The sequence below is a fragment of the Solanum pennellii genome, chromosome 2 (assembly GCF_001406875.1).
Source record: "Solanum pennellii chromosome 2, SPENNV200".
Taxonomy (NCBI): Eukaryota; Viridiplantae; Streptophyta; class Magnoliopsida; order Solanales; family Solanaceae; genus Solanum; species Solanum pennellii.
In genome coordinates, this window is record NC_028638.1 from 52,091,405 (window position 1) to 52,117,718 (window position 26,314).

The 26,314-nt window shown below is 30.3% G+C and overlaps 4 protein-coding genes across 4 annotated transcripts in view; 3 read left to right on the plus strand and 1 right to left on the minus strand.

Moving 5' to 3' along the window:
• The first annotated feature begins 1,470 nt into the window (after positions 1-1,470).
• On the plus strand, positions 1,471-2,591 carry LOC107009415 (protein RADIALIS-like 5). The gene is made up of 2 exons (XM_015208750.2): positions 1,471-1,816; positions 2,291-2,591. Exon 1 carries the CDS (start codon positions 1,570-1,572, stop codon positions 1,804-1,806), a length of 237 nt encoding a protein of 78 aa, XP_015064236.1. The 5' UTR covers positions 1,471-1,569; the 3' UTR covers positions 1,807-1,816; positions 2,291-2,591.
• Positions 2,592-3,512: 921 nt separating this feature from the next.
• On the plus strand, positions 3,513-7,160 carry LOC107010585 (late embryogenesis abundant protein 76). The gene is made up of 3 exons (XM_015209864.2): positions 3,513-3,805; positions 5,534-5,631; positions 5,919-7,160. Exons 1-3 carry the CDS (start codon positions 3,615-3,617, stop codon positions 6,854-6,856), a joined length of 1,227 nt encoding a protein of 408 aa, XP_015065350.1. The 5' UTR covers positions 3,513-3,614; the 3' UTR covers positions 6,857-7,160.
• A 1,439-nt stretch (positions 7,161-8,599) lies between these two features.
• Positions 8,600-10,497, minus strand: LOC107009289 (zinc-finger homeodomain protein 6). The gene has a single exon (XM_015208600.2). The coding sequence runs from the start codon at positions 9,794-9,796 to the stop codon at positions 8,906-8,908; it is 891 nt and encodes a 296-aa protein (XP_015064086.1). The 5' UTR covers positions 9,797-10,497; the 3' UTR covers positions 8,600-8,905.
• Positions 10,498-21,567: 11,070 nt separating this feature from the next.
• The window catches only part of LOC107009284 (sugar transporter ERD6-like 6), a 6,809-nt gene continuing 2,062 nt past the window's right edge, over positions 21,568-26,314 (plus strand). The window contains exons 1-15 of the mRNA XM_015208596.2: positions 21,568-21,827; positions 21,918-21,980; positions 22,469-22,558; positions 22,814-22,873; positions 22,972-23,037; positions 23,129-23,194; positions 23,318-23,393; positions 23,752-23,816; positions 23,896-23,988; positions 24,122-24,202; positions 24,327-24,411; positions 25,751-25,797; positions 25,872-25,934; positions 26,020-26,079; positions 26,203-26,262. Coding sequence (XP_015064082.1) covers positions 21,639-21,827; positions 21,918-21,980; positions 22,469-22,558; positions 22,814-22,873; positions 22,972-23,037; positions 23,129-23,194; positions 23,318-23,393; positions 23,752-23,816; positions 23,896-23,988; positions 24,122-24,202; positions 24,327-24,411; positions 25,751-25,797; positions 25,872-25,934; positions 26,020-26,079; positions 26,203-26,262 — 1,164 coding nt within the window. The 5' untranslated portion in view covers positions 21,568-21,638. The remainder of the gene's footprint in view (positions 21,828-21,917; positions 21,981-22,468; positions 22,559-22,813; positions 22,874-22,971; positions 23,038-23,128; positions 23,195-23,317; positions 23,394-23,751; positions 23,817-23,895; positions 23,989-24,121; positions 24,203-24,326; positions 24,412-25,750; positions 25,798-25,871; positions 25,935-26,019; positions 26,080-26,202; positions 26,263-26,314) is intronic.

A 26,314-nucleotide genomic window follows, 5' to 3' on the forward strand; every position in this document is an offset into this window, starting at 1 on the left:
ATAAAATTTAATAATATATCACTTATTAATTAATTAACATATCTCATATGTTTGGTTAATTTTTATTCAAAAATTTATATTTATTTTTATATATTTTATTTATGTTTTATATTATTATTTATAAATTATGTTGTATCTTACTTTACGCATTATTTAATATAATTCGAAACAAAAGTAACAACTATTTTTTGTAGAATTAAAAAAGAGAAAAAGTAACCATTAAAGATTTAGACCTTTCCAAAAAGTAAAAAATAAAAAAAAATTCTTTTCTTACTTTTACGTATTATTTATTTTAATTTAATTTTTTAAAACTTAAGAGTATTATGACAAACAAAAAAAAAAGATAATAGCTGAGATTAAATAAAAAATAGGTAATAAATAACAAAAGATTCCTCTTTTCAATATTTATCTAAGTATATCATTCATTGAAAAGTTGTATTGGCACATTTAAAATAATTAAATTAAAAATGTAACTGAAGTTTTTGTATTTAATATTTAAAATAGCTTTTCTCTATGAATAATCTTAATATTAAAAGCATATTAATATTTATTTTTTCTGTAATTTGACTCTAAAGACACTTTTAAATAAATAAGATAAATACAATTTACCTATTAAAAACATTTTTAAAAATTCACTTCTAAAAATTAATTATTTTTTATCGATAATACCAAACAGACTCTTAGCTAGTCACTTCAGGTCAATTTAGGATATTAAACAAAAATAATTGGATTGATACATGGAAAATTATAACCCCGCATCCTTGACTTATTAGAATTTTCTAGCAGTATATGGCCTTACATAAGCTGGATCAGCCAAACAATAAAGCTCGCTAAGTGCAAAAGAAATATTCTTTTATTTTAATCGATTTCAAAAAGATGACATATTGCTTTATAAAGTAATAATTTAACTTTAAAATATCCTATATAAATATTTATAATTTATTTTGATTTTAAATTATAAATTTTATAAATCTTTATTTTATTTTAAAAGTAATCAAACTCTTATACAAAATAAGACGAAAAAAACTCTTTATGAGATTCTTAAGAAAAGGAATGAGATCATCAAGTTCTAGTGAATTTAATAGTACGGAGAGGAAGAATAAAAATTTCTTCCATCATCTCACACCTATCACCAATAACCAATATCGCACATTAATTTAATCTAATTACAATGGTTTATAACTTTCTTCCCTTAATTGATTCCCTAATTATTCCATTAGTCTTATCAATGTACAGTCATATTCCACTACAAATGTTATACACCAAGAGACCATGAATAAATAACAACATGTCCTTTATATTATGGTAATAAGTACTGATTCTCCTTCTTCACCATTTAATTTGTTCTACGTACTTGTGGTTTCTAAATTGACGAATCACCCAATGATTCTTTCATTTGTATGAATTTATATATTCCCCAACTGGCATTACCCCACCCACCCAGCATCTTCTCCTTGTTATAAATTCAACACCTCCCTTAACAACTTCTCACTCACTTCCAATTTACAATTCATAGTTCTCAAGATTTGCTCAAAAATTAATATATACTTCAGTATTTTTATCATAAAGATGGCATCAAATTCACTCACTGCTTGGACTCCAAGAGAAAACAAGAAATTCGAGCAGGCACTCGCGGTCTACGATAAGGACACATCTGATCGATGGCAAAACATTGCTAGATATGTTGGTGGGAAATCAGTTGAAGAAGTTAAACATCACTATGCTATACTTGTAGAGGATCTTAAGCACATTGAATCCGGTGACGTCCCATTCCCAAAATACAAGTCAGGTGGAAAATCTCGTTAATCTATTAAAGGTAACAATATAATTTACTTTGGATCAAACTATAGTTACGCGATAAAAAAATTAAAAATATTTTTAGTATGCTTGGCCATGCACATTCTATTCAATTTGTTATCCTGTCAATGAGCCCACATGAGATGTAATCCTTCTAGCTAGTCTCTTTTTTTTGGATAAAATTCTTAAGGTCCAATATTTTCTAAATACAGGTAAGTATTGAGAGACTTCTTTTGTCTATATATACTTAGATACTCCGTACCCGACCATTATCTAACTCAATATTTTATTCCAATACTTTGAAATCTATAATATGTGATTCTGATACTACCATAAAGTTTGTCTTGACAATATGGAGTTTTTAGTGTATTGTTTTTCTTAACAAGTCATGTTAGTAAGCATTGTTTACTTTAATGTATCAACCGTCAATTCATGAGATGCGTCAAACTTTTTTTTGGTTCAAGTAGTTGATTTAAAGTTCTTCTTTGTACAGGAGTACGAGGTATAATACCAGTCAAAGTCAAAGATATGTGGTACGTGGAAAGACATATTATTCTCTCAAAATTATGAATACACTAAGTTATAATTTTCTTCTTAGATCTAGTGAGATGTGTTAGTGTTATCATTGTATAACCCTGAATATTATCGTTTCGAATTAATGAGCATAATATAATTTATGGATGTTGAAGTAAAATTATTGTGGTTGATGTAATGATAAATTTCATATTGTTGAGTTGCAGTACATCGTTAAACAATTGTTGTAACCATAATGGAGATCATATCTTTTTGAATGACATTTGTATGGTAGATGAAAATTCTCAAATTAATTTAATGAGCGCAAGAATTATTGAACAAGGCTTGAAATACATATGTGAAAAACTATTCAAGGAATAGATCGAACCTAAAGTGCACCGTTACAATAAAAATTACCACGCTATGATTTACCGACTTTTGACCTACTCAAGGGAAGGTCTTATTAGCCTAACGAATAAATTGTACTATCCATTCTTACTGATGACATTTGTTCGTTTCTTTACTTTGAATTGTTTATTCGTTTGGCTAATAAGACTATTGAAGTCTCTGAGTATATTATCTAAATATTTAACCTCTATTGAAAGTGATTTTTAGATTAAAGGAAAAGGATGGTTCAAATCTAGCTATTTTATACAAAACTTTGTGATAATTTTAGAGACCTTTCCTCATCTTCGCTCAATCATATTAATTTTTCTCGTGGTTCACAATATTACATATACTTTTTTTATTTTAAATTTTTTTTAACAAATCTTTTTATCTCATTAATATAACTAAATACTAATTGACAAATTTACCCTTTCTTAATATTACATTTTTCATTTAATTATCATATTTTACAACGCAAAAACAATGCTAAATTTCTTTGCTAAAAAATATTTTTTCTCTGAAATTATCCCTAAAACTTTTGTCATTCTTTTTAACAGAAACAAAGTTTCAAATGATTTATTCAGAATAATAATTGTTGGAAAAAGAAAGAAAGTTGTCCAATAGTTGAGAGAGAGGAAAAAAAAGGTAAAAATCAACGGTAAAGACTTGGTCTTAGCCATTTTAATTACGTGGCAGTAAAACATAAGACCTCATTTCACATGCATCCACGTTGCTATTTTGTTTCTCTAAAGAACCGCTCTCTCCAACTTCCAATGTTTATAGTACATATATATCTCCCTCTTCCATTCTAACAATTTCATAATAATTCCCAAAAAAAAAAAACAAAAAAAAAACGAAAAGTAATCGATCAAGTTGGAAACTTGAAAAAAAACAATTCATACATAATAAGTATAAAAATGGGTTTGAAGATGACGTTGTTTCTAGTGTTATTGTGTGGTATGTTAAGTGTGAGTTGGTGTTGGGGAGAGGAAGCGGCGGAGATTGCGTGGCAGAGAGCGAGTATGGCTGCGGGAGGGATAAATAACAAAGCACAACAGTCTAAGCAAAGTGCTTCTTGGACTGATTGGGTCTCTTCCAAATTGTCGCAGTAAGCTAATTAATTACTCCCTCTATTTATAACATAACATTCATTCACCCCAATTGATTTTTTTTTATAAATAAGTAAGTATTTGTGTTTGGATACAACTCTTAAAAGGAACGGAACTTTCTCTTTGTCATGTTATACTCGTCTACAGTAATAATAATAATAATAAGCAAGATAAATTAACGAAAATTTTCTTATTTACACTTATAAAACTAGTTTTCTTTTTGACAGGTTAAACGAGTACTACTATGTCAACTTTTAAAAAAGTTCCTTTAAAGGCTAAATTAGTAATTTTCACAAGGAGAAAGGGAACAAGTAATATGGCACAGGGAGTAAGTAACCTTTTTTGGTAAAAGGACGTTGATATGGATTTTTTAAAAATTAAAATATGCGAAATATCCTCGAAGCGTTTGCAGAAAAAATATGAACTGAAATTTATATTTATGTTTACTTAAAAAAAAAAAAAGGAACACACAAAAAAAAGGAACACAAAACTGCGGAAAAAGTAGATTAATACTTAATTAAAGTTGTCTTAGAGAGTACGAATAATATTAGGGTAAAAGCCAGAAAAATATGGTTAAACCAAAAATGCCTTTAAGGTTGTTGGTTCAAGACTGTTTCTGGCTTATAAATACTTGCTTTATAAGCATTTTTCATTTTTATCAAATGCATAAAATTAACCCAAAAAAAAAAAACCAAGTATGAATTTGTTTGACCAAACTTATAAACTTTTAGCTATTGCCACAAAAATTAAGTGTAATAATATCTTTTTATAAATAATTTAGATTAAATATAAATTTTTATCGTACTTAAATTGAGATCCGATCGAGGGTGTAGTATCATTTATCACTACAATAAAAACAACAACAACTTTAAGTGGTAAATATTGATTTTAATAAAGAGTGCTAATTGTCACGAATGTCGTTAAAGTTTTATCTGCTTTAAGAGCTTATACAAAGAATTTTAATTGCAACTAAAAATATATAATAATGATATTTTTTATGTTAATGTAGTGTATGTAAGTTTCCCTTTTTATCCTTTTTTGCGATCTTCGATGCGTCTCTGCCTTATTTGAGCAAGTGATGCTCTACAAATCTTTTTGGGCTCGTAGACATAACATTTGGATGCCTTTTTACAAAAGTAGTCCCTAGCTAAATGTAGGTTCAAATTTGTATCTTTCTCTAGGGTACACTCTTAAGACAGTGGATATAGAATCTATTTTGAGCACTGTTCAACATGACCCTTGATTTGCATAGATAGAGTCTCCATTGTCAACCTTTTGTGATTGTAACATTAAAATAGGTAGCTTATGGCTTTTTCGTTGTATGACTAACAATTAATTCTTTGAGAAATCTATTTTTAAGTGATCGAAAAAATATCAAAATAGAGGGAGTTGATAAACAAGTTTTTACAAATTTCATTTCCCCTTTTATAAATGGACAAGTGTAAGTGTCATACAATTTATTCGGAAAACCTTTGAAAGAAACTCAAAACATATCTGAAGCATTTTCAGGTGAAGGTTTGAAACATTTTATTTGAATTGTTTAGGCAAATGTTTGTTACTTCTTGTTACGTACCGCTTTTACCACAAGTGAATACTGTAGTAGTTTGTTTCATTATCGGACATTGCCTTCTGTTCAAATGTCGATCAATCATTTCTAAATTGGCGCGGGTCTCTGTAAGTACGCTAATCTAAATAACTATTTGTGGGATTATCACTCTTATTTTCAGGCACCAAGACGATGCGAAAGATGAAGCCCAAAGATTAGCGGATAGCGCAAAGGAAACTGCATCAAATGCAAGAGATTCTGTTAATTCTGTTGCACATGGTACCTTTTCGTCTTGTCTTCAAGCTTTCAGAGCCTATTTGGGTGGACTTATTTTAAGTTTTCTTTTTTTGTGCGAGAAGTCATTTTTAACACTTCTGTAGTGTTTGGGTAAAACAAGTAAGTGTTTGCACTTGTTTTCAAGTCAGAACAATACAAATAAGTCAAAGTCAAGAACTTAGATTCTTTAACTTATGAACTATAAGCCCATCCAGAGACGTTCTCTACAAGAAACCGAGAGACAACTTGTATTGCGAAAGAGTTACTAATAATCAGATGTTTTTTTGCAGAAACCCAAAGGTATGGTTCTCCAAAGGCTAAGGAGATGGCTGATGTAGCATCTGACAAATTTGGTGATGCTAAAAATTATGCGTCCAAGAAAGCCAATCAAGCTATGGATGCAGCAGCAGATACCGCTAGTCATGCCAAAGAAAGAGGAAAAGAAAATGCGTTTGATGCTTATGCCTATGCATCGGAGAAAACCGGCCAAGCCACAAAAACAGCTGCCGAGTTTGCCAAGGAAAAGGCTCATGATGCTTATGCCTATGCATCTGATAAGGCAGGTCAAGCCAAGAACATTGCTTCAGATACGGCGGCCGATGCTAAAGAAAGTGCCAAACATAAGGCTTATGATGCTACTGATTTTGCCAAAGAGAAGGCACATGATGCTTATGCTTATGCTTCTGATAAGGCAAGTCAAGCCACTAACATTGCTTCTGACATGGCCGCTGATGCCAGAGAAAGCGTCAAACATAAAGCTTACAATGCCAAAGATGTCGCCTCTGAGAAGGCGCGTGATTCCATGAATGCTGCTTCCGGAATGGGTAGTTCAGCTAGGAATAAAGCATCGGATGCTTATGGTTTTGCTTCTGATAAAGCAAGTGATGCGAAAGAAATTGGGAAAGACAAAGCGTATGATGCTTATGGATTTGTATCCGAAAAGATGAACCGAGCAAGGGACGAGGCTTCCAATAAAGCATCGGATGCCTATGAGTACGCCTCTGGTAAAGCCGATCACAACATAAGAATGGCTACCGATAGAGCGAGAGACAAAGCGTATGCTGGATATGAGGGGGCCAAATCAAAAGTGCATGAAACTTACAACAGTGCCAAGAACACGATGAATGAACAGGCAAAGGATAAATATGAAACGGCCAAAGAGAAGGCGTCGGACGCTGCAGGTAACGTTGGAGCAAAATTGAGAAGTGCGAGTGGCAATGAATTATGATATGATGATCAATTAGACATATATAACAGCCCCAGAAATCCTCATTGAAGTAATTTTCTATCAGGTGAGTAGCTTAGATTTTACTATAATATTTTTCTCAATTTTTTTAAAGTTGGGACATATTATATTTTTCAATTCTGTAAGGTTATAACTCGTGTTAAATTAAATAAAGAAAATAACGACGCTTACTATGCATACTATTTTCTTTGAAACTTGTCACTACTTCCATTGACAAAATAAAATAGGTGCAAAAGTGATTGTACCAACTACCCGCTATTAAAATAATACTGTTACTATCGTTGAATTTGAGCAGTCGTGTACGAGAATCCCATTATTTCAATTTATGACTACTGGAATGACAAGACCTATGCTTAAATATTGGGACGTACCATTATATTGTGGGCTAACCAGATAATTATACTGTTCCAAAGTCATGTACGTTCAAAAAACAGGAGGACCTCCACGAAAAATGTGTTGATAGAACGTGATTTTTTTTTTTCCAATTATTTGTCTTTTCTTCATTCTGATTCAATCTAAATATATATTTCATCAAAAAATAATGGCATTTTCGTAGTGAGTTTGTGCTTGTTCTCTCCATAGAATTTATTTATGGCTAAGATCTGGATGGGCCATACAAAAATCTTTTTTCAATTTGGACGGTTCCAAATTAATAGTAGAACTAGTATATTTTGGGTTAATAGGTATCATAAATATCATTGGAAATTCATTTAAGTTTCCTCCTTCGGTATTGACGTGCTTAAAGTTTTCTTCTGCTTATGAAACACCATAGATGATACTGGATCTAAACTTTATCTGCATGATATCCTTTAACAAGAATTCAAATTTCACACATACAAATTCAGTCGCAAAAACTTGTGTTTCTTTTCCTTTCCGAGTTGGGAAAAAAAATCCTCACAATAACCTACGACGACATTGGACTTTTTTTTGTAATACTTCATGTTTTTTAAAAACTTGGAACTCCATGTTTGTGATTACTGCAATACTGCCGATAGGACGATGTATCTTATAGCAGTAATTCTAATAAACTTTTAACTAACGTTTATTCAATATAAAAGCCTAATTACAGAGAAGTTTCTTGTTGGAAACACTCTTCTTATTATAGGATAGTAATGCCTTGATTTAAATGTCATTCTTCCATGACAATCACTATCGATCACATTTATGTAAACACGAGGTTCAACAATCCAAGAGTATCAAAACATATCATGTATGGTTTCTGTTTGTATTTTTGTTGTACATGTAATATAATACAAGTTTCATCTACCTATAGATTTTTACATTTATAGAAAGAGACTTGTCTTGCAGAAATAACATACAGTAACAAGTCTACTGCTGCATCAATCACATTTACAAATCATCCAGGTGACTAATTTTGCCTTGTAATAAGCATATTAATCTCATGTCACCTGGGTGAGCAATGATGGCTATGGTGTTATGGTTGTCACATTTTTGGCCGAAGAGTTTCTGGGATGATATAGTGAGGGCCCTATACGTACTAGTTCATTGTACTAGTAATAATTAAGATTATCTACTAGTACAACCTTTCAAGCATTATTAAGCCTATTGAGCAACTACTTACCTACTAGTATCTTTAATATTTGTAGAGCATAAAATCATTGTACGAGTCGATTAATTCTATTACCTACCTATTGATTAGTTCAGTAGTTTAATTTCCCTTTACTTTGCTACTCAAATTATAGCAAGCAAGTTGAAAGAGAAAGATTATGTTTAACTTTGTCTTTGTTATTTCCATGATTGATACCCCCGACAACACAAAAACAAGGAAAAATACAAATTTAGTAACTTAGCGATCGCAATCCAATGCACAGAATAGGGAATTTAAAGAGACTTTTGTGATAGAATTAATTGGTGCTACTAAAGAGTACTAACCACATAAGGTTTAAATTTTGTGATCAAAGAATAGTAATTACTACTATTTGTCTAATAATAAACTATCAGATTTATGCACAAAAAAAAAGAGTGTCTCTAATGAATTTATCTAAATTTGGATTTTGTAGTCTTGCCTGTTTAAGTTTGTTTCTTCTTGGTTGCTTGTTTGCTGTTGTGCATCCACACTTTGAACACTTGTCTCTTCACGCCCACTTCATTACAAAATTGATGCACTTCTTGTTCATCTTGTTTCTGAATTCTCCATCCCAGTTTCTCAGCGAACTCTAGCATTCTATCTTTCTGTTGTTGACTGAATTTCGTTCGAAATCTCTTCTTCGATGCCGAAAAATTACAAGGCTGAATTATCCCTTGTCCTCCGTGAAACATATTCAGATCTTCACTAGATGATTCAGCTGCAACTCCCGTGTTCCCGCCGAAACTCATCATTACTGGTGCCATGTGACCTCTTGGATAGCTGTGAGAGTATTTATGATGGTGTTGTTGCTGCGTAGGCACAGCTGGAAGAGAAGGCGGAGTTTGGTTGGGTATACGGTGGTTATTTCTATGCACACCAGGTGTTTGTGATTCGTCCTCAGTCTCTTTCCTATGAAAATTGCGGTGACAATCACAAGCTGCACATTTCAGGTATTCCGGTGTCTCTTCTTCTCCGCTTGGCATGAATTCTCCGCAACCGTCTAGTACATATCCTCCCAAATTTGCAGCATGATTTTTGAGACATTCTTTGTACCGGACGGGGGTAATATTCCTCTCACTTGCTGAACTAGTAGATAGTTGTCGAACTGGATCTGGATCTGAACTTTGAGTAATATTATGCTGATCTAGGGTTTGGTTAGGGCTAAAAATGGTATTCTCATGTTCATTTGTTGTTCTATTTGGTGCTATAGGAGCAGTAAGGAATTTGTTTGCTGCAGAGGAAGATGATTCTTGCTGGTTAAGTTGAGATGGGTTATAACTCATGGGATTGGGATTAGACAAGCCCATATCCTTTTCTTGGCCTCTGTGTTCCATAAATCCTAATTTTGCTATCTATCTGAAATGATCTTAAACTTTCACCTTCTGGTAATCTATCCTAAGTTACAAAAATAAAAATATCTTGTAAACTCTTTTTAGGTAACACAGTGATGTATCATAATTGGAGGACTAATCAATTGAGTGTGATATATTTAGTGCTAAATCCACTGTATGTACTATTAGAAAGGCTAATAAATGGACAAAGAATTGACCCAATGACCTTGGTGCTGTGCTAGCTCTAGTAGTAGGAGGTAGGGGGGAGTAATAATTTCAAGAAAATTGAGGTAAATTACAGAAATTTGTTAAGAATATGAAGATGATTTTTAGAGAAGAAATTAAATGATCTTGTGTCTCCTTAAGAGGCATTCAACCGAAGAAAGCACAAAAGAAAGAGAGTTTGGTAGGTAAAAGAAATAGTAATGAGTTGCCATAAGACATTGATGAAAGTAAGACTTACTCCACTAAACAACCGACAAGGTCATGTTCGTCCTCTTCTGCAGCCTGCACACTGGTCCAACAATCTCATTATTATTACGCTTAACGCTTCCTTTCACTATGTCAGAAAACGTGGAATATATATATGAGAAGAAATTATAGATGGTGACCTAACTAAATAGGGTCCATCTAATCTAATATGTAGTTTAAATTCTTCACCAAAACACAAGATAACAATTGCATTAGCCCTAATTTTCAAAGATAAGACAAAATCAGAGGTTATATTAGAAAGAGAAAGGGCATCATAGGAAGGGGGGGCTTTTTGGTACTGGAAAGATAAAGTGGGGGTCGTGTATTATGGTCCACGGTAAAGCAATTGCAGCAATTTCTTTCCGTTAGTGTGTGTGTCAGATGTTATACACACTCTCTCTTTTCTTTCTAAAACGACAAGGCAGTGCTTGCAAATTACCAACCTTGTTATTAAGAGAATCTGTAAAGGAGATTTGCCTTTAGTTTTCTGATGATGATGATGATAGTAGTAAAATGTAACTGTTTCTACAAGCAAAATGGCATCTCTGCTCCCTGGTTTTCTCACTTTGTTTTATTAAAGTGATCTTACCTTTATTTTTTTACTTCCATGTTATTAAGAGGCAGATAATTATTTTGATGGGGAGGGGGATGATATCCAGTTCCCCATTTGGGGAGAGGTATAGTCAAAATTTGGGACTTCGTGACAGCCTAAGGTGTGGGTCTCATGTAAAGACTTCCGTATGTGTACCTCTTGTATGAATTTCCACGGAATTTGTTTGGCGTGGGGTTGTCGAAAAAAATAAAATAAAGGGTGCTATATAATAAATGATAGATATTATTTGTAGTGACATGAGTTTTTGGGGGAGTTATGCTTGACTTAGCTAGCTTTTGATCATGGGTATTAACAGTAGATTTTGAAAGTTCATCTTCAATGGTTTGTTTGGTAATGAAATTATTTAACCTGTTTTCAAGTATTTTAGGTTTCCAAAACTAAAAAAAAAAACAAAATACTTTTTAAAAAAATATCATGTAAAGTATAATTTAGATTTTTCAAAATTCAAAATTTAAAGTTTCAACTACAAAATTTAAAGCTAAATGAAATCTTAGTATTAGAGGCAGAGGGCATGTTCTCTATCTACAATTAACTATTTTAGAAGTTTCGAGATGGAGAGGTTGATTGTTCGTTATGTCTCTCAATAGGATATTTTTTTAAGTGGGGATAACATTTGCCATCAGAGCTTCTTACGGACACATTAATATTCACAAACAAAGACGATACTGAATGGCCTCTTCTGTTGTGTGATACTGCTTGGTGACATAACTATTTTAGTATTGCAATTGAAATGTACACCAGAACTTTAAAATACGAAAAATGAGGGAGAAAATACATGTATGGAGAAAAACAAGAATTCGTCATCTGATTGCTTACAAATATTTAGTCATTATGGTTTAAAAAGAAATTTTTGACATTGAAAATTTTCTCTACTTAAAATTAATAAATCAAAATAGAGTTGTTCGGATAGTGAATATTTTTTTTAAAATAATACTACACATATAAAGTTCAACTTGTCATTATATTAGGAGCTGGAAAGAAGATAACACTGTGCAACTTTTATAATCTTTGCTTTTGATTATCTGTCGGAGAAGGATTTGGAAATTGTTCCTGGCCATCACTGCGCCACCGTCCAATGAAAACATACGAACAGGATAAATTATTAGAATTACTGAAAATAGTAACAATAAAGAGTCCAAGAACAGTGTTTGCACATTTTTTAATTCTAAAATTAAGCAATTAAATAATCTTTAATCCATTAGTAGACTAGTTTAATCATTGATGATTGAAGTTGCCTATCACAAAAAACGGAAAGCTAAAAACCATTTGTTTAATTGATCTGCATACACTACGCTTTTCTTGATTGGTGGAACATGTAGTATGTTATTTAAATCTAATGTTGGATTAGGGTTTCAATTATTAAATTAAGAGATAAGGGTCTTACTAATCATTAATTTAAGTACAACAACGAGTAGCTTCATATGGATACACGTGCCAGAACCCTAACCTTATTATTTGTGACTCTCATTTAATGCGTCCTTTTTATTAGTCTAAACTCCCTCCATTCGCTTCTAATTATTGTCCTGGATTCAAATTATAAGAATTTTATTAATATTTTATAATATATTTTCTAATCATATTGATATGTAAAAAAATTATAATTTATAGTAATTTTTGTATAATTTTTGAATATTTAATTTTTTATTTTTAAAAATATCGCTAATATAATTTAATTTAACTTTAAAAATTAATCGAATTGAATTTTAAAAAGTGAAAATTGATAATTAAAAGTGAACAGAGTGAATATGACTTTGCTATAATTAGATATATTCTGACTTCAAAACTTTTGTTTATTATTTTTAATGAAATGATTTATAAATATTTAAGAATTATTTTAAATTATAATTTTTAAAAAAATTAAAAAATATTATTCAAACGGCCTGGCGTAAAATGAGAAGGAGGAAGTATTATTTTACTTCGTTTAGACGGTAGTTTCGTCCCATTTCATGAGTATCTCTCTCCCTCTTCTCTAACTTTGAAGTAGAAGAAAATAATTGTACTGCAATTAAAGTGATACGATTGTTTTTTGTTCTTATTCTGTCGATCTTTCAAATAATTACTAATATAGCGAAAATGAATTTAAAATGTACTGGAGTAGATTTATTGACAACTTTCGAAAAAATATATACTGGTAAATAACATTATGATATATAAAATGTGTTTAAATAATAGTTATCACTGAGGATATTTTTTTAGTAATATTGGGAATTATGAGATCGTATATTTATTTATTTATTTTGGGTGAAAGCCACATTTAAATTCACAATACTATATTTTTATTTTGTTTTTCACTATTCACATCTATTACTTAGTCACATTTAGCCTATGGGCTATGTTTTGGCTGTTGAGGAGTAAGAGTCAACAGGACAAATCGCGTGGCATCTGCGATTTGATTTGAGATTTCTTTTTCTATTTTATAAACTCTTATATTCACACAATATCCACTAGTTGAGATAAATTTCATATCGAATTTATCTTTGTTTCGTAATTTGGAATTGATGAAGTAACATTTCCTAGTGTTTTCTTACCTGAAAACTCATGTACAATCAAATGTCTCTGTCATGACATAACTGGTTTCAAGATTTTTTGTCTGCAATAGCACTATTTAAATAATCTTTGATCATTATAGGCATAAATTTGATTTTTTTTTGAATGTTTTGGATGTAACAATCTTAAGCTTAATGAACGAGGAAATCTTTCAATTAAGAAAAATATGTTCACATAATATTTAGAGGAAAAAAAATATTCTAGAATTCTATTAAAATGATTAGTAATCATACTACTAAAAAGAAAAACAATGTTGTAATGTTGTAAAGACGATTATTACTGTTATAGATAGAAAACAGTTCTTTTGAAGAACTTGATTGTTTAGTAAGGTATCATTGTTTCAGAAAGTTGGGTTTGTTTCTAAGATCTGCATACTAATATGACTTTTTGTGAGTCTTTTAGAATATCTAGCACTTTAAAAACCTATTACTACAAAAGTAAATATAACATAAAAATCAATTTCGAAAAAATAGTTTGATTGTTATAATAAAGTGGTGTTGTATAATAATATTGTTATAGAGAGATAACATGCGTCGTGTGGAGTGATTGAAACTATTTCACCTTTGATCTGAAATTTTAAGTTTGAGCTTTGTGTACTGAGAATTTTTTTATTGAAAGTGTCACTTTCAAATGGGCCATGCAGTGCGTAATCGGATTGGAAAGAAAAAAATATTTTGTTACGTAAAAATGAATATATATGAGAGTTTCAAAGAAATTTAGTTAGCGTTCGGCCAGAAATTTTTAAATATTCTTTGTAAATATTATTTGAGTGGAAATTTGGGTGAAATTTCACCATGTGTTTGGCCATAGGATTTGGGAAATATATTTTACCTTTTTAGAAAAATATGATTTATACCCATAAGTTTTAAAAACTATCAAAACTAACTATGAGTTTGTATTACAAGTCAATTGGATCTTCGTTACAACAATAACAAATAGTGGCCATGAAACTAGAGCAATGTGGTAATTTGGAGTGAGTGCAACAAGCATCATTTCATACATCGTGAAATAGACGAAGCACATGACTTTGTTACCTTGAGCTAATTTTTCATCATTTTCATCAATAATCATATTATTATTTAATATTCACTAAATATTTATTTAATCAATATTTTGGTGTTCACGTAAAAAATTATGTAATACAACGCAAATAACTACTATAAAGGGTGTTTTTGTTAAAGATAAAAGTTTGGGATATAATTTTAATTTTTAAAAGATCCCAAATAATGAGATTTGACCCAAATATTAGAAAAATTAGTATTTGAGAATTTAAAATATTTACCAAAAATATTTATTAAATAATAATAATAACTGTACGAACAAATATTATTTATTAAATTTTTTCTCAAATATTATTTAAAAAGTCTATAGCCAAACGGGCTCTTAAATTTGATAGGAGGAAAGAAGAAAAATATGGGTGAAGGGGGTGGGGGTCCAATACAGAGTCCTGGAAGAGCGGAAAGAAAAGGACAGGCAAAATCTAATGGGAGATTATGGACAAGTCACATCACCAGCTTCACGCTTCCTACTCCCAAAAAAAAATAAAAGTTTTAAATCTGAGTATTAGTGGAATCTGCACACATTTGTTACGTCTCAATTTATTTGATACTACTATCAAATTTAAAATATAAATATAAATATATATATATATATATATATATTGAATTCTCCTTATTAAAATTACTTTTAGTTAATATTTATTCACAAAATAATGTTTAAGTAGAATCTAATAAGCATAAAATGGAAATGTTGTGATTAAATAATCATCGAATAAAGAAAGATGATTTTTTTTATTAAATTAAAAAAAATATCATATAAATTGAGATATGACTAACATTTCATATACATCATATCGGCTAACATAACCACTTAAATTTCCTATTTACTCAGCATATATATGTCCTCAGTTAATCACTTTTGGATTTAAACCAACCCATATTTGCTTTTGACAAGTGCATGAGACTATTAAAAAACAGGTATAATATATAAATGTATCTTTTAATTTAGTTTTATTTTATATACTTCTTGGAAGGAACTCAAATCTTTACTTTTGTTTTTTACTACTTTTGAATAACGCAAGTAGATATATAAACTTATATAAAGTTGAACAAGTAAACATATGAATTCTACGTGGCTCAATACACGCAAGACACCATTTAGGACAAAAAAAGACATATAGGATGTCATGTGTGTCTATTTGCTCAACTTCATGCTAGTTTAAATGACTACTTGTACACACCCAAAATTTGAGGATATAAATGTGATTTAAAGCCAATTTAAAGAATATATTTATATATTATGCCAAACAATATACTTTGCACCCTCCCATACTTAAACTTGACGTCAACAGGAAAATGACCAATATAAGATGAGATCATCAGGACATACATCATAATATGGATGGGCATGACTTGATATCATGTCAAAAATGAACTTCGAACCTAACTCAAAATTTTAAAAGATTAGCTCTCTGTGTAAAGATTTATCAAAATCAATATTCCAGGACCCCTCAAGTAATATGGTTTACTCAAGCATTCTCATTTTTGAGCCCACATATTATTATGTTCTTTAGTCCCACTGTCCCACATCATCAACTCACACTTCCTAAAACATTTACTCATATCCTTTCTTCACACCTGACTATATTGATTTATTTTATGATCATAGAAGAGAAAATAACAAAAGAATGTATACATTCAATTAACCATCATTTTTTGTTTTTGCGCGTATATATATACATTAAAGTCTGGTTAAATTTTAATTCGCATCGCAAAGTCTTATATGTAAAGTATTTTTTAACAAAGGTGATTTCATATTCAAGGAGACTCGTGTCCAAGGCCTCATAATGAAGAGAAGTACAACATTAGGAGATAAAATGATCCTTACCCAAAACTACTTGATTAAAGATGAAGAGTAGTTACTGCTCTACCACAACCTTTATCAATATTAGTAACCTTTATCAATATTAGTGAACCATCATTATGATGACCTAAGTTAAGGCTTAGAAAATTAAGTACCCAAAGCGAGTTTGTTTTAATTAGTTTGATCAGGTCAAACGTTGACAAACCACAAAATTGCCCAACCGTTGTTCTAACAAAGTCACATGAAAGTCGATAGTGATTCCAATTAATAATTATTATCTTAAAAAAATAATTCTTTTATTAAACTAAATTAGAACAAAAAAAGAGATGCGACTGTCCAAAATAAAGTAACTATTAGTTGAGAAATAAATCCAAAGTAACGCTGATATTGTTTTTTTATAGCTAACATGCTATCTTTTTTACTCTAATTACTTACTGTGCAAAGGAGTAGTATCATAAGTCATAACTAATTTAATTTTCACTTTTTTGCCAATTTGGCATTCTCAAATCTCACGTGCCTTCCAGCCCCTATCAATTATAGCATTTTATAAAACATACAAAGTAATATATTCTCCAGACATATACTAAGGTCCATTATTATGGAAAAACTCTTTGGAAGGCTGAAAAAATTTATTATCTTTGTCATTAAACCTAAAAATGTTATGCTTGGTTCACCGTAAAAGATAGGTTGTATGAGTATAGAGAGGGTGCATAGCATAAGCAGAGTCAAGTAAGATCGAGGCGTTTCTTTAAAATTATTTTGAAAAAAAAATATATTACTCCTTTGTATTATTTTTTAGTATTTTAAATTTTCTCATGGCTGCTCCACCACTATTGCAAAGGTTATTTTGTCGTTTCTTAAGGGAATAAAACAAGGAGAAAAGTAGACAAATCTTGCCCATATATACTTCTCCACTAGCATAGTCAATCCCTTTCAAATCACCCCCATATATACTATGCTTTATTATAGACATGTACAATAAATAAGTGTTTAAGTGAAAGTTAATATTATGTGTATGAAGAAATAAAGTTTTTACGCTTCCCTTTCACCTAATGTCAAATAACTCAAGGATATGATTATGATAAGATGAATAAATCCTCCCTACGGAATAATGTGTCATAGAAAAGTACACTTGCATCCCTAGTAAAATTTCGATGTAAGATCCCCCAAACAACATCAACACATTATTGGCTCTTTCAACTGAAGTGTTACTTAAATAAATTTTTTTTTAAAAAAATATTATCAGGTTTGGATGTGTACAACAGCCGAAAGCGATCAGAATAAATTCCTCTATTTGTCACTCATGAGTCATACCTTCAACTTTTAACGTCAAGTTTGACGAGATTTAATTTTTGATCTTGAGAGTTAGTAAAAATTTGAAGATTATCTATTTTCAACTTCATTCAAGTTAATTTACTTCAAAAATACATAATATAATTTGGTACAGGAAATTTATATAATAGCAAACTATTAATTCAAATTAAATATTATGATTACAGTTTGCTTTATTTCAATTCACAATTATTGTTTCATATAATTTGCTATAGCAGTCTCTCCGAACAAAATGACAAGAAAATGACTGCTTCTTCGGTTACGCGGGATCCAGAAATAGAGTATACTATTAAATGGCATCTGCTTCACGCATATACCCGTATATAAAAAAAATCATGAATTTTCTTATACATATATAAATTCAACTAATACAAATTTTTATTATTATATACATATTACACATATATACATATACAATTAAAAAGCACAAGAAAAAGAATATATACTTATACAATTAAGTTGTGTTTTTGTTCTGTATAAAGCAAGAGAAAATTGTATATACACATGCAAAAACATATATTTTCTTCCTATACACATATAATTATGTAATATACAAATATTTTACTTCAATTCAATTGTATACAAAGACAAATTTTATACAGATATTGCAGCGAAATAGATCAGTGAATTATACAATTGTACCGAAATAGGCCAACAAATTATAAAATTGCAGTAAAATAGGCCAACGAATTATATAATTGTATATGTATAGCAAATTATTCATTTATATATTTGCTATGAAATGCAAAAATATAAATTTTGCTATAACTTATAAATATAATTTTTTTATTTGTTATATATGAAAGTTGTCATTTTGATAATCGAGGAGCCCATATGCCAACATGTGTCATGGACTAAAGGTGCGTCTATATTTTTCGCTCTTTTTCTATGGCCTACTAAAGGCTTGCCCAAAGTACTGGAATGTTGCAAAGATCGAGCCCATTCTAATTTTTAATTCTTAAAGATTAGTATGAAAATTTGTAAAAGAATAAATTCATTACAAATTTTTATATTTTACCTCCAAAAAGATTTTCATATAATTTACATTTTTTTAAGTGTAGAATATTATTTTGAAATCATATCTAAATGCATCTCATGTAATAAGAATACAATTATTGGTGTCGGATTTAAATATATTTCATTGACATTAAATTATAATTAATCACACATATGACTCATGTGAGAAATGAAAGATTCAGTATATATTAAATCTTAAATTTTTAATACTTGGTATATTTTAAAAAGTATATTTAATCATCAATTAAGTAATGTGTATTTTTAATCTCTTTGTATGTTATTTCTCAAATATATTTACAATTATATTAGTGTCGAAATAAAACAATAAAATAACCTCAATATAATATACGAGTAATTAAGTGATGACACAATTAATAACCATGATAAATTTGTTGGCCATAGTCAAAGAAATTAAGAGCCTATTTGCTATTTTTATTAAGATTATTAAGAGGTCAGAAGTGTTTTTTTTTTTTAAGTTTATGTTGATAGGAAAGAATCTAAAAAATTTATGTTTTTTTCTAAAAAAAATAAAAACAGAAATAGAAAATTAATTTTTTAAGACTAAATATTCTTACATATATACATATTTATTATATATCCCTTATTAATAAATTATCAAATTTCATAAGTTTGATTTATTTTCATACAATAAATTTTCTACATATTTATGTTTCATATTATTATCTATATATTATGTTGTATTATTTTACAGAATTAAAAATAAATGTGCCAACAATATTATTGTAGGATTAAAAAGGAGAAAAGTATTTCTCTTTTTAATATTTTTTAACAATATTAACTATGTACAATATTGATTGAAAATTTGAATATGTATATTTTAAATAATTAAATTAAAAACGTAATTAGAGCTTTTGCATGTTTGAAATAGTTTTTCTCCATAAAATAATTTTAACATTGAAAGTATATTGATACTTATTCTTTTTCGTAATTTGACTCTCAAAAACATTTTTTAAAGAAAATTAGTCAATCACAAATTATCAAATTTTTTTGAAAGGAATTTGCCAAAAATAAATTGTTTTTTTTTCAAAGCATTTTCTAAAAAGCTATTTAAGAAAAATGCTTCCAAAAATAAGAGATTTTAGAAAAAATTTATTAGGTATGAGGCACGCCATGCCATACTTGTATGAGGCATTCTTTCTTTGAAAATCGACATAGATGTAACCCATTTGTCAAGCTAATAAAGAATATCTTTAAGTTGCCTTTGTTTTTTGGCATAGTACATAAACGTGACTTTTAACTTGACGTCAACGAACAACTATACCCTTCAACTTTGAATGTGTATAAGTAGACACTTAAACTATTATAAAATTGAACAAGTAGACACAAGTGTTTTTCATATCATAATACACGTAGGATGCAAAATTGCCATGAATTAATATATTTATTTGTTTAATTTTATACAAATTTAAGTCTCTACTTGTGCACACCCAAAATTAAATGTCATAGTTATCAATTGACGCCAAGTTAAGGGTCATATTTATGCATTATGCTTATTTTTTTTGGTTTTATGTTCCTTGTTCAATATATTTTGTGTTTTGATCTTTTTAATTTTTTTTATTCTCTAAAATTATGTTAATCAAATCTTGTAAGAATTTTATTTGCTGATCTAATTAGGTTTTGCTTTTTTTTTTTTGTTACGTACTGAATTTTAATTTTAATTTTTAGATTCATTTTATAAGTTTTTAGTTTATTATTTCAATATTTTTTTCTATTCCATGCTATTTATTCTATTATAATAAATAGTTGTTTGAAATTTACTTTATTTTATAAAACTAAGATATAAGTAGTTTTTTAATCCTTACAATTATTGTTTTCTAAATTATAAATAACTTTTGTAAAATTGCAAAAATTCTTTTTAAGGAATAAATTATTAAAATTATTATTATATTAATAATTTCTTAAGAAACGTGTAAGAAAAGTAGATAAGCAAAATATTTATTAAATTTCACCTAGCATGAATTCTAAGAATAAAAATATCGTGTAAATAAATGATAATAATATGAATTTTTGTTGATGTTTATGGATGTTTTTTTTTCGTTTTTTTAATTTTATGATAATAGTATCAAAGCTTATGTAATTGTTAGCCAAGATCATTGATGTTTTTTCAGTTATATTTACTTATTGAATAGTATTTGTAGATTGAAGTGCTTTTAAATTATGAAATTATTGGAAAAAAAAATAACTTATTAAATTTAAGCCTTCTTTGTTTTTCATATTAATAATCTACTTTTTCTTTTATAAATTTCATAAAGAAATCATAAATAGAATAATACTTTTACTAAGTTATACCTTAATTTTCTTGGTAACTTTTAAATTTTATTTATATTTTCAAAAATAATTAACTGTTATAATAATAAAATAGAAAAATTGTCATTAACTATATCTAAATTAACAAATAATTTTATATAACTATTTTAATAATATAGATTATCAAAATAGAGATAAAAACAATATCAAAATGTTATAAATAAAATGAGTCTCATAAGATTTTTTGGACTTCATATATTTCATGAATAAAGTTATTTAAGTGAAAGTAAAAAATTTAAAAAAATTGCTAGAAAAGAAATCAAAAACGAGAGAGAAAAAGAAATTTGACCATTTATCTGAAATGGATCACCTGGCAAATTATAAATGAGGTCTCATTAAACTTTTATCCACCATATCATATTTGATCATGATTTTTAACAGCAATATCAAACAACCCGTATAAACCTGCATATTTCATATTTCAATTATGTCACTGATATTAAACCAAAATAAAATAAAATTGAAACTATTAAAAGGAAGTTTAATAATAAACAAATAAAAAAGGTGTGTCCATTCCGCTTCAAGTGGCGCGGGAAATGTTTCACCGTTATTTTAGAGTCAGTTGCGAAGCATACGCCATTAACGTTTTCATGAATAATCCCTTTCGCCATTCTACTTCTCCTCTCATCTTTTTTCACCTTTATCCTAAACGGAAACAGAAGACACGGAACAACAATGAGTTTCCGAGATGATAACACCGAGGACGGGCTTCGGAAGCCCTTGCTGCATACCGGTAGCTGGTACCGGATGAGCTCCCGCCAGTCCAGTATGATGGGATCCTCAGCCCAAATCCTCCGCGAATCTATCTCCATTTATCTTTGTGTTCTCATTGTTGCATTAGGCCCAATTCAATTTGGCTTCACTGTATGACGATTAATTTCTTCATCACCTTGCATTTCCATATACAAATTTTATATAATTAATTGTATTATGGTTGCTTTTGTAATTTTGTAGTGTGGCTACTCTAACCCTACCCAATCCGAAATCACCAGCGACCTTAGACTTACCATTTCAGAGGTATTTATTTTGTCTTAGTACATTTATTTCCGTTTTTTAAAACAACAGCAGGGAAACTGGGGTAGTTTTTTGGGGGTGTATGTGGTACGGTAAAATGAAAATTTGTTTCTCTCCCTATATATATACACAAGTATATATCAAACAATTGATACTAATACTATTTTGTCGCAAATTAGAGTGTTTGATTAGACTTTTCTTTTGAGTATCTAGAGATTGATAATAATGCTAATTGAAGCAAGTGATATGAAGTTACAATTGAAATAATTATAAGGAATAGAAAATGAGGTTTTCATGGAAAACACTTCCCTTCCTACCAGACACACCGTGTATCTAGTGTAGTGAAGCTACAAGTTCTCAACGGAAACAATAGAATTAGTGACTGAAAGAAACCGTGGGACTTTTCTTGAAAAAGTTCATAGGTGGCCGATTTTATTTAGTATCTTCTTGCTGATGTATGGTTAAACATAGTGTTATTTTTTCATGGACAGTTCTCGATCTTTGGATCTTTAGCAAATGTTGGTGCAATGATTGGCGCAATTGCAAGCGGTCAAATATCAGAATACATTGGACGAAAAGGGGTATAATTTTAAGGCACTTTCAACTGTTTAGTCTTGTATTCTTAATGCCACAACCTTTCCTTCGCATTTCTGCTTAAAAAAGAAATAAAAAGTTTTCACACATCAAATCTGTGAGCTACATGTCACCGAAGGAGCAACTCTACCGTTGGTCTAAAACTTTTCTAACAATAGTTCAACACTATGATAATCTTTTATTTTTCTTCCTTTGGTTCTTTAGTAACTTTCCCAGTTACCTCATCTCTCTCTGAAATACAGACTCTAATGATTGCATCAATTCCTAATATTATTGGATGGCTTGCCGTTTCATTTGCCACTGTAAGTGATTAGTTGTTATCTCTTGCTCATTCTGATTGAATCTGCAATTTTATAGGTAATTAACTTGACCGTACATGCCCTTTTCCCACTTTTAACAGGATGTCTCATTTTTATATATGGGAAGGCTGTTGGAAGGTTTTGGTGTCGGCATTATTTCCTATGTGGTAATCTTAATTGTTCAACTTCTCTACTTGTTCTTCTTGAAGTTATGGTTAATAGTCCTGCTTGCTGAATCTTCTTGCTTGTTATCTGCAGGTGCCTGTATATATAGCAGAGATTTCACCTAAAAACATGAGGGGAGTTCTTGGATCCATTAACCAGGTTGGTTTTGTATTGGGATTTAGAGATATCCCTGGTCACTCAATTCTCTAGGTTTTATGATATATATATAAAAATGGCTCATTTTTAATTGAAAAAAGAAATAATTTGATATCTTGGCATTAGCTCTCTGTAACAGTGGGGATTATGCTGGTATATCTGTTGGGATTATTTGTAAGCTGGAGAGTGCTTGCTGTTATAGGTGAGCAATACAGTTTTTCTTGTTTAAATTAGCTTAATTGCAATAGTTTCCCTAACCATTTGGTGATTGACAAACTGATTGTTATCTTATTAACTTCTCTATTTTAAGATGCTAGAATTAGTAGCATTTTTTTTTAATCAAGTAAGCATTTGACGACGTTCATCTTGCTGAAACAAGTTTTTCATCTTTCTAAAATTCCCTTTCCTTCTTGAAATATTTGAAGTTATTCTTCATCTGCAAGTTCATTGAAGCAACTCAAAAACATTGAATGAGCTGATGTCTTTCTGTTATAATGTGAAGTCATTTGTATACTTGATTTTGAACATATTTATTAGTAATCCTTTATGTCACTCTGCAGGAATGTTACCATGCATGGTTTTGATACCTGGTCTATTTTTTATACCTGAATCTCCTCGTTGGTTGGTATGAGTTCCAAACTTATGTTTGTCACAACTAGGTTTTCATTTTTACATTATACTGATGTCAATGCTGCATTATTTAGGCTAAAAATGGGCTGAATGAAGATTTTGAAACTTCTTTGCAAGTTCTACGGGGATTTGACACAGATATATCCTCAGAAGTGAATGAGATCAAGGTAAAATGTGGAATGTGTTAAATGATGATTTCTCAACTATTTTGAACCCTCAAATTGCACTGCAAAAACTTCTTGCAATGCAAACTACTAAAAATGTGTTCATCATCATTTGTTTCTCCTGTCCTTGTCTCAGAAATCTGTGAGATCATCAACTAAAAAAGCTACCATTCGGTTTTCTGAGCTTAAGATACGGCGATATTACTATCCTTTGCTGGTACACATTTGTGTTGGATTCCTTAATTATGCTGATTTATGTCTGGTATCCTTGACTAGACAAGGACTTGAAAGGAAACCCCCTACTCTTGTCAAGACTCATTTTATCGGCTGATTTTATTCAGGTAGGTATTGGACTACTCGCACTCCAGCAACTCAGTGGAGTTAATGGTGTTTTATTCTATTCCAGTAACATCTTCAAATCAGCTGGTCAGTTCCGTTCCTTGATTATCTGTTAGAAATGCATACCTGAATTAGCAATAGGAGCGGGGATTTTCCATGTGCGCACCCAAAGGGGGTAGCTGCTGCGGGTTTCCCTTGTCATTAAAAAAAAGAAAAAGAAATGCATATCTGAATCATCAAATGATTTGAAACTGGCGGTTACAAGTATTATCACGCCATTCTTTTTGTTCTTTACTCTGGCTGGTAGAAACAGAGTAAGTAACAACCTGGATAGCAGAAATGGGAAAAAGAATTCCACGTTTTGCATGAAGAGTATAATGAATTTCTTCCTCTGCATCCTAGATAACACCCTGCAATAAATATGGGATGACGAAAGACTTCGTTTTGTGTGAGGGGGGAGAGCTCAAAAGACAAAGTTTGAAGTTTTGAACTATCAACTTATTCCATCTCAAAAAGAAACTATCAACTTATTAATAAGAAAAGTGTTAAAGCTATTAACTGTAAAGGAACCGTAGAATGTATATCACCTGGTAAGATCAAGCCTACTTTTAAGGTACTCTTGAAAGAAAAAACAATAAGTTGACTAAACACAATAAACAGTTTCTTTTTAAGTTGTTTTGAATTTTTATTTTGATGTTTGTGAAAACGAAGTTTTGATATTTATGTCCTTTTAAAATTCCTTCCAGTACTTCTTGCTTTTGCTTGAACGTATGCCTGGAAAATCTGCTTGATGGAAATAGATATGGAACTTAGCCATATTTCATGAGTGTCCATTCAAATATGCCATGCCTTTTGAACTATTCATTTTCATTTTGTTGGTACCTGAGAAATGATTCCCATGTTGTGATGATCTCTCAATCTAAGATAATATACCATTATCCAGATTCACATACACTGCAGTGCCAAAAGGTAATATGCCCTTAACCAGATCGACATATACTACAGTTTGGGTAAACAGCTTTACCAAACACCAGCTAGAGACTTGTATATTCATTCATGACCCAACCATGTTGTAGCATGATATCCACCTTGAACAAAAATTTTGATTACATTGTCAGCAAGAGGTGATGAACTGGAGAATTAGACAACAAAAAGTCGGGACCACATCTGATATCAGGATGAAGTTTTTGTAGTAGATTCAAGTAAAATAGGCAAGTTACTACGAACTATTGTCTCAATTCTACATTATCGCGTGCAGTATCCCACTCTTAGAAGGTATCACGAGCCTTCTCTTAATTTGCCAAATTAATTCCAGGTGTATCAGAATTAGACTGTATGTATAATACCACCTAGTCATAGAGACACTATGAAATGTTACAACTGGTTTGACATAGGAGTTTAATTGTAATGCTCTTCAAATTGGCAGGAATATCATCCAGTAAAGCAGCAACATTTGGTATTGGGGCTATTCAGGTAAGCTGGTTCCCTTGGATCTAGTGTTAGTTTATATTTATATATTATTCCAAGTTAATGTACATCTTTTATAGGTCATCGTCACTGGTATCTCTGCATCACTGGTGGACAAGGCGGGACGCAGGCTACTCCTCATTGTAAGCCCTTCCAGAAATTTCACATGAAGTTTCTATTGCTGAAAAATAAAACAAATGGACAACTTGATTATACTCTTTTCTTTAGGTATCCTCATCTGTAATGACTGCTAGCAGCTTGCTTGTTGCAATGTCATTCTTCCTGAAGGTCAGTTGTTTACATTCATAATAATTGATCAAGCAATTTCCTGAATTTAATGAGATCTCTTTCTTTCTGTTGGGATTGACTTTCTTTATTTGTCACTCCACAAACTTTTTCTACTCAATCCAGGAGTTCACCCCTGAAAATTGGCATTCATTCTTTGCAGTATTGTCTCTGGTTGGACTTGTGGTATAGTTCCTGTCTTACCTTCTATTGTTCCAACCCTATGATCCTACCCCCC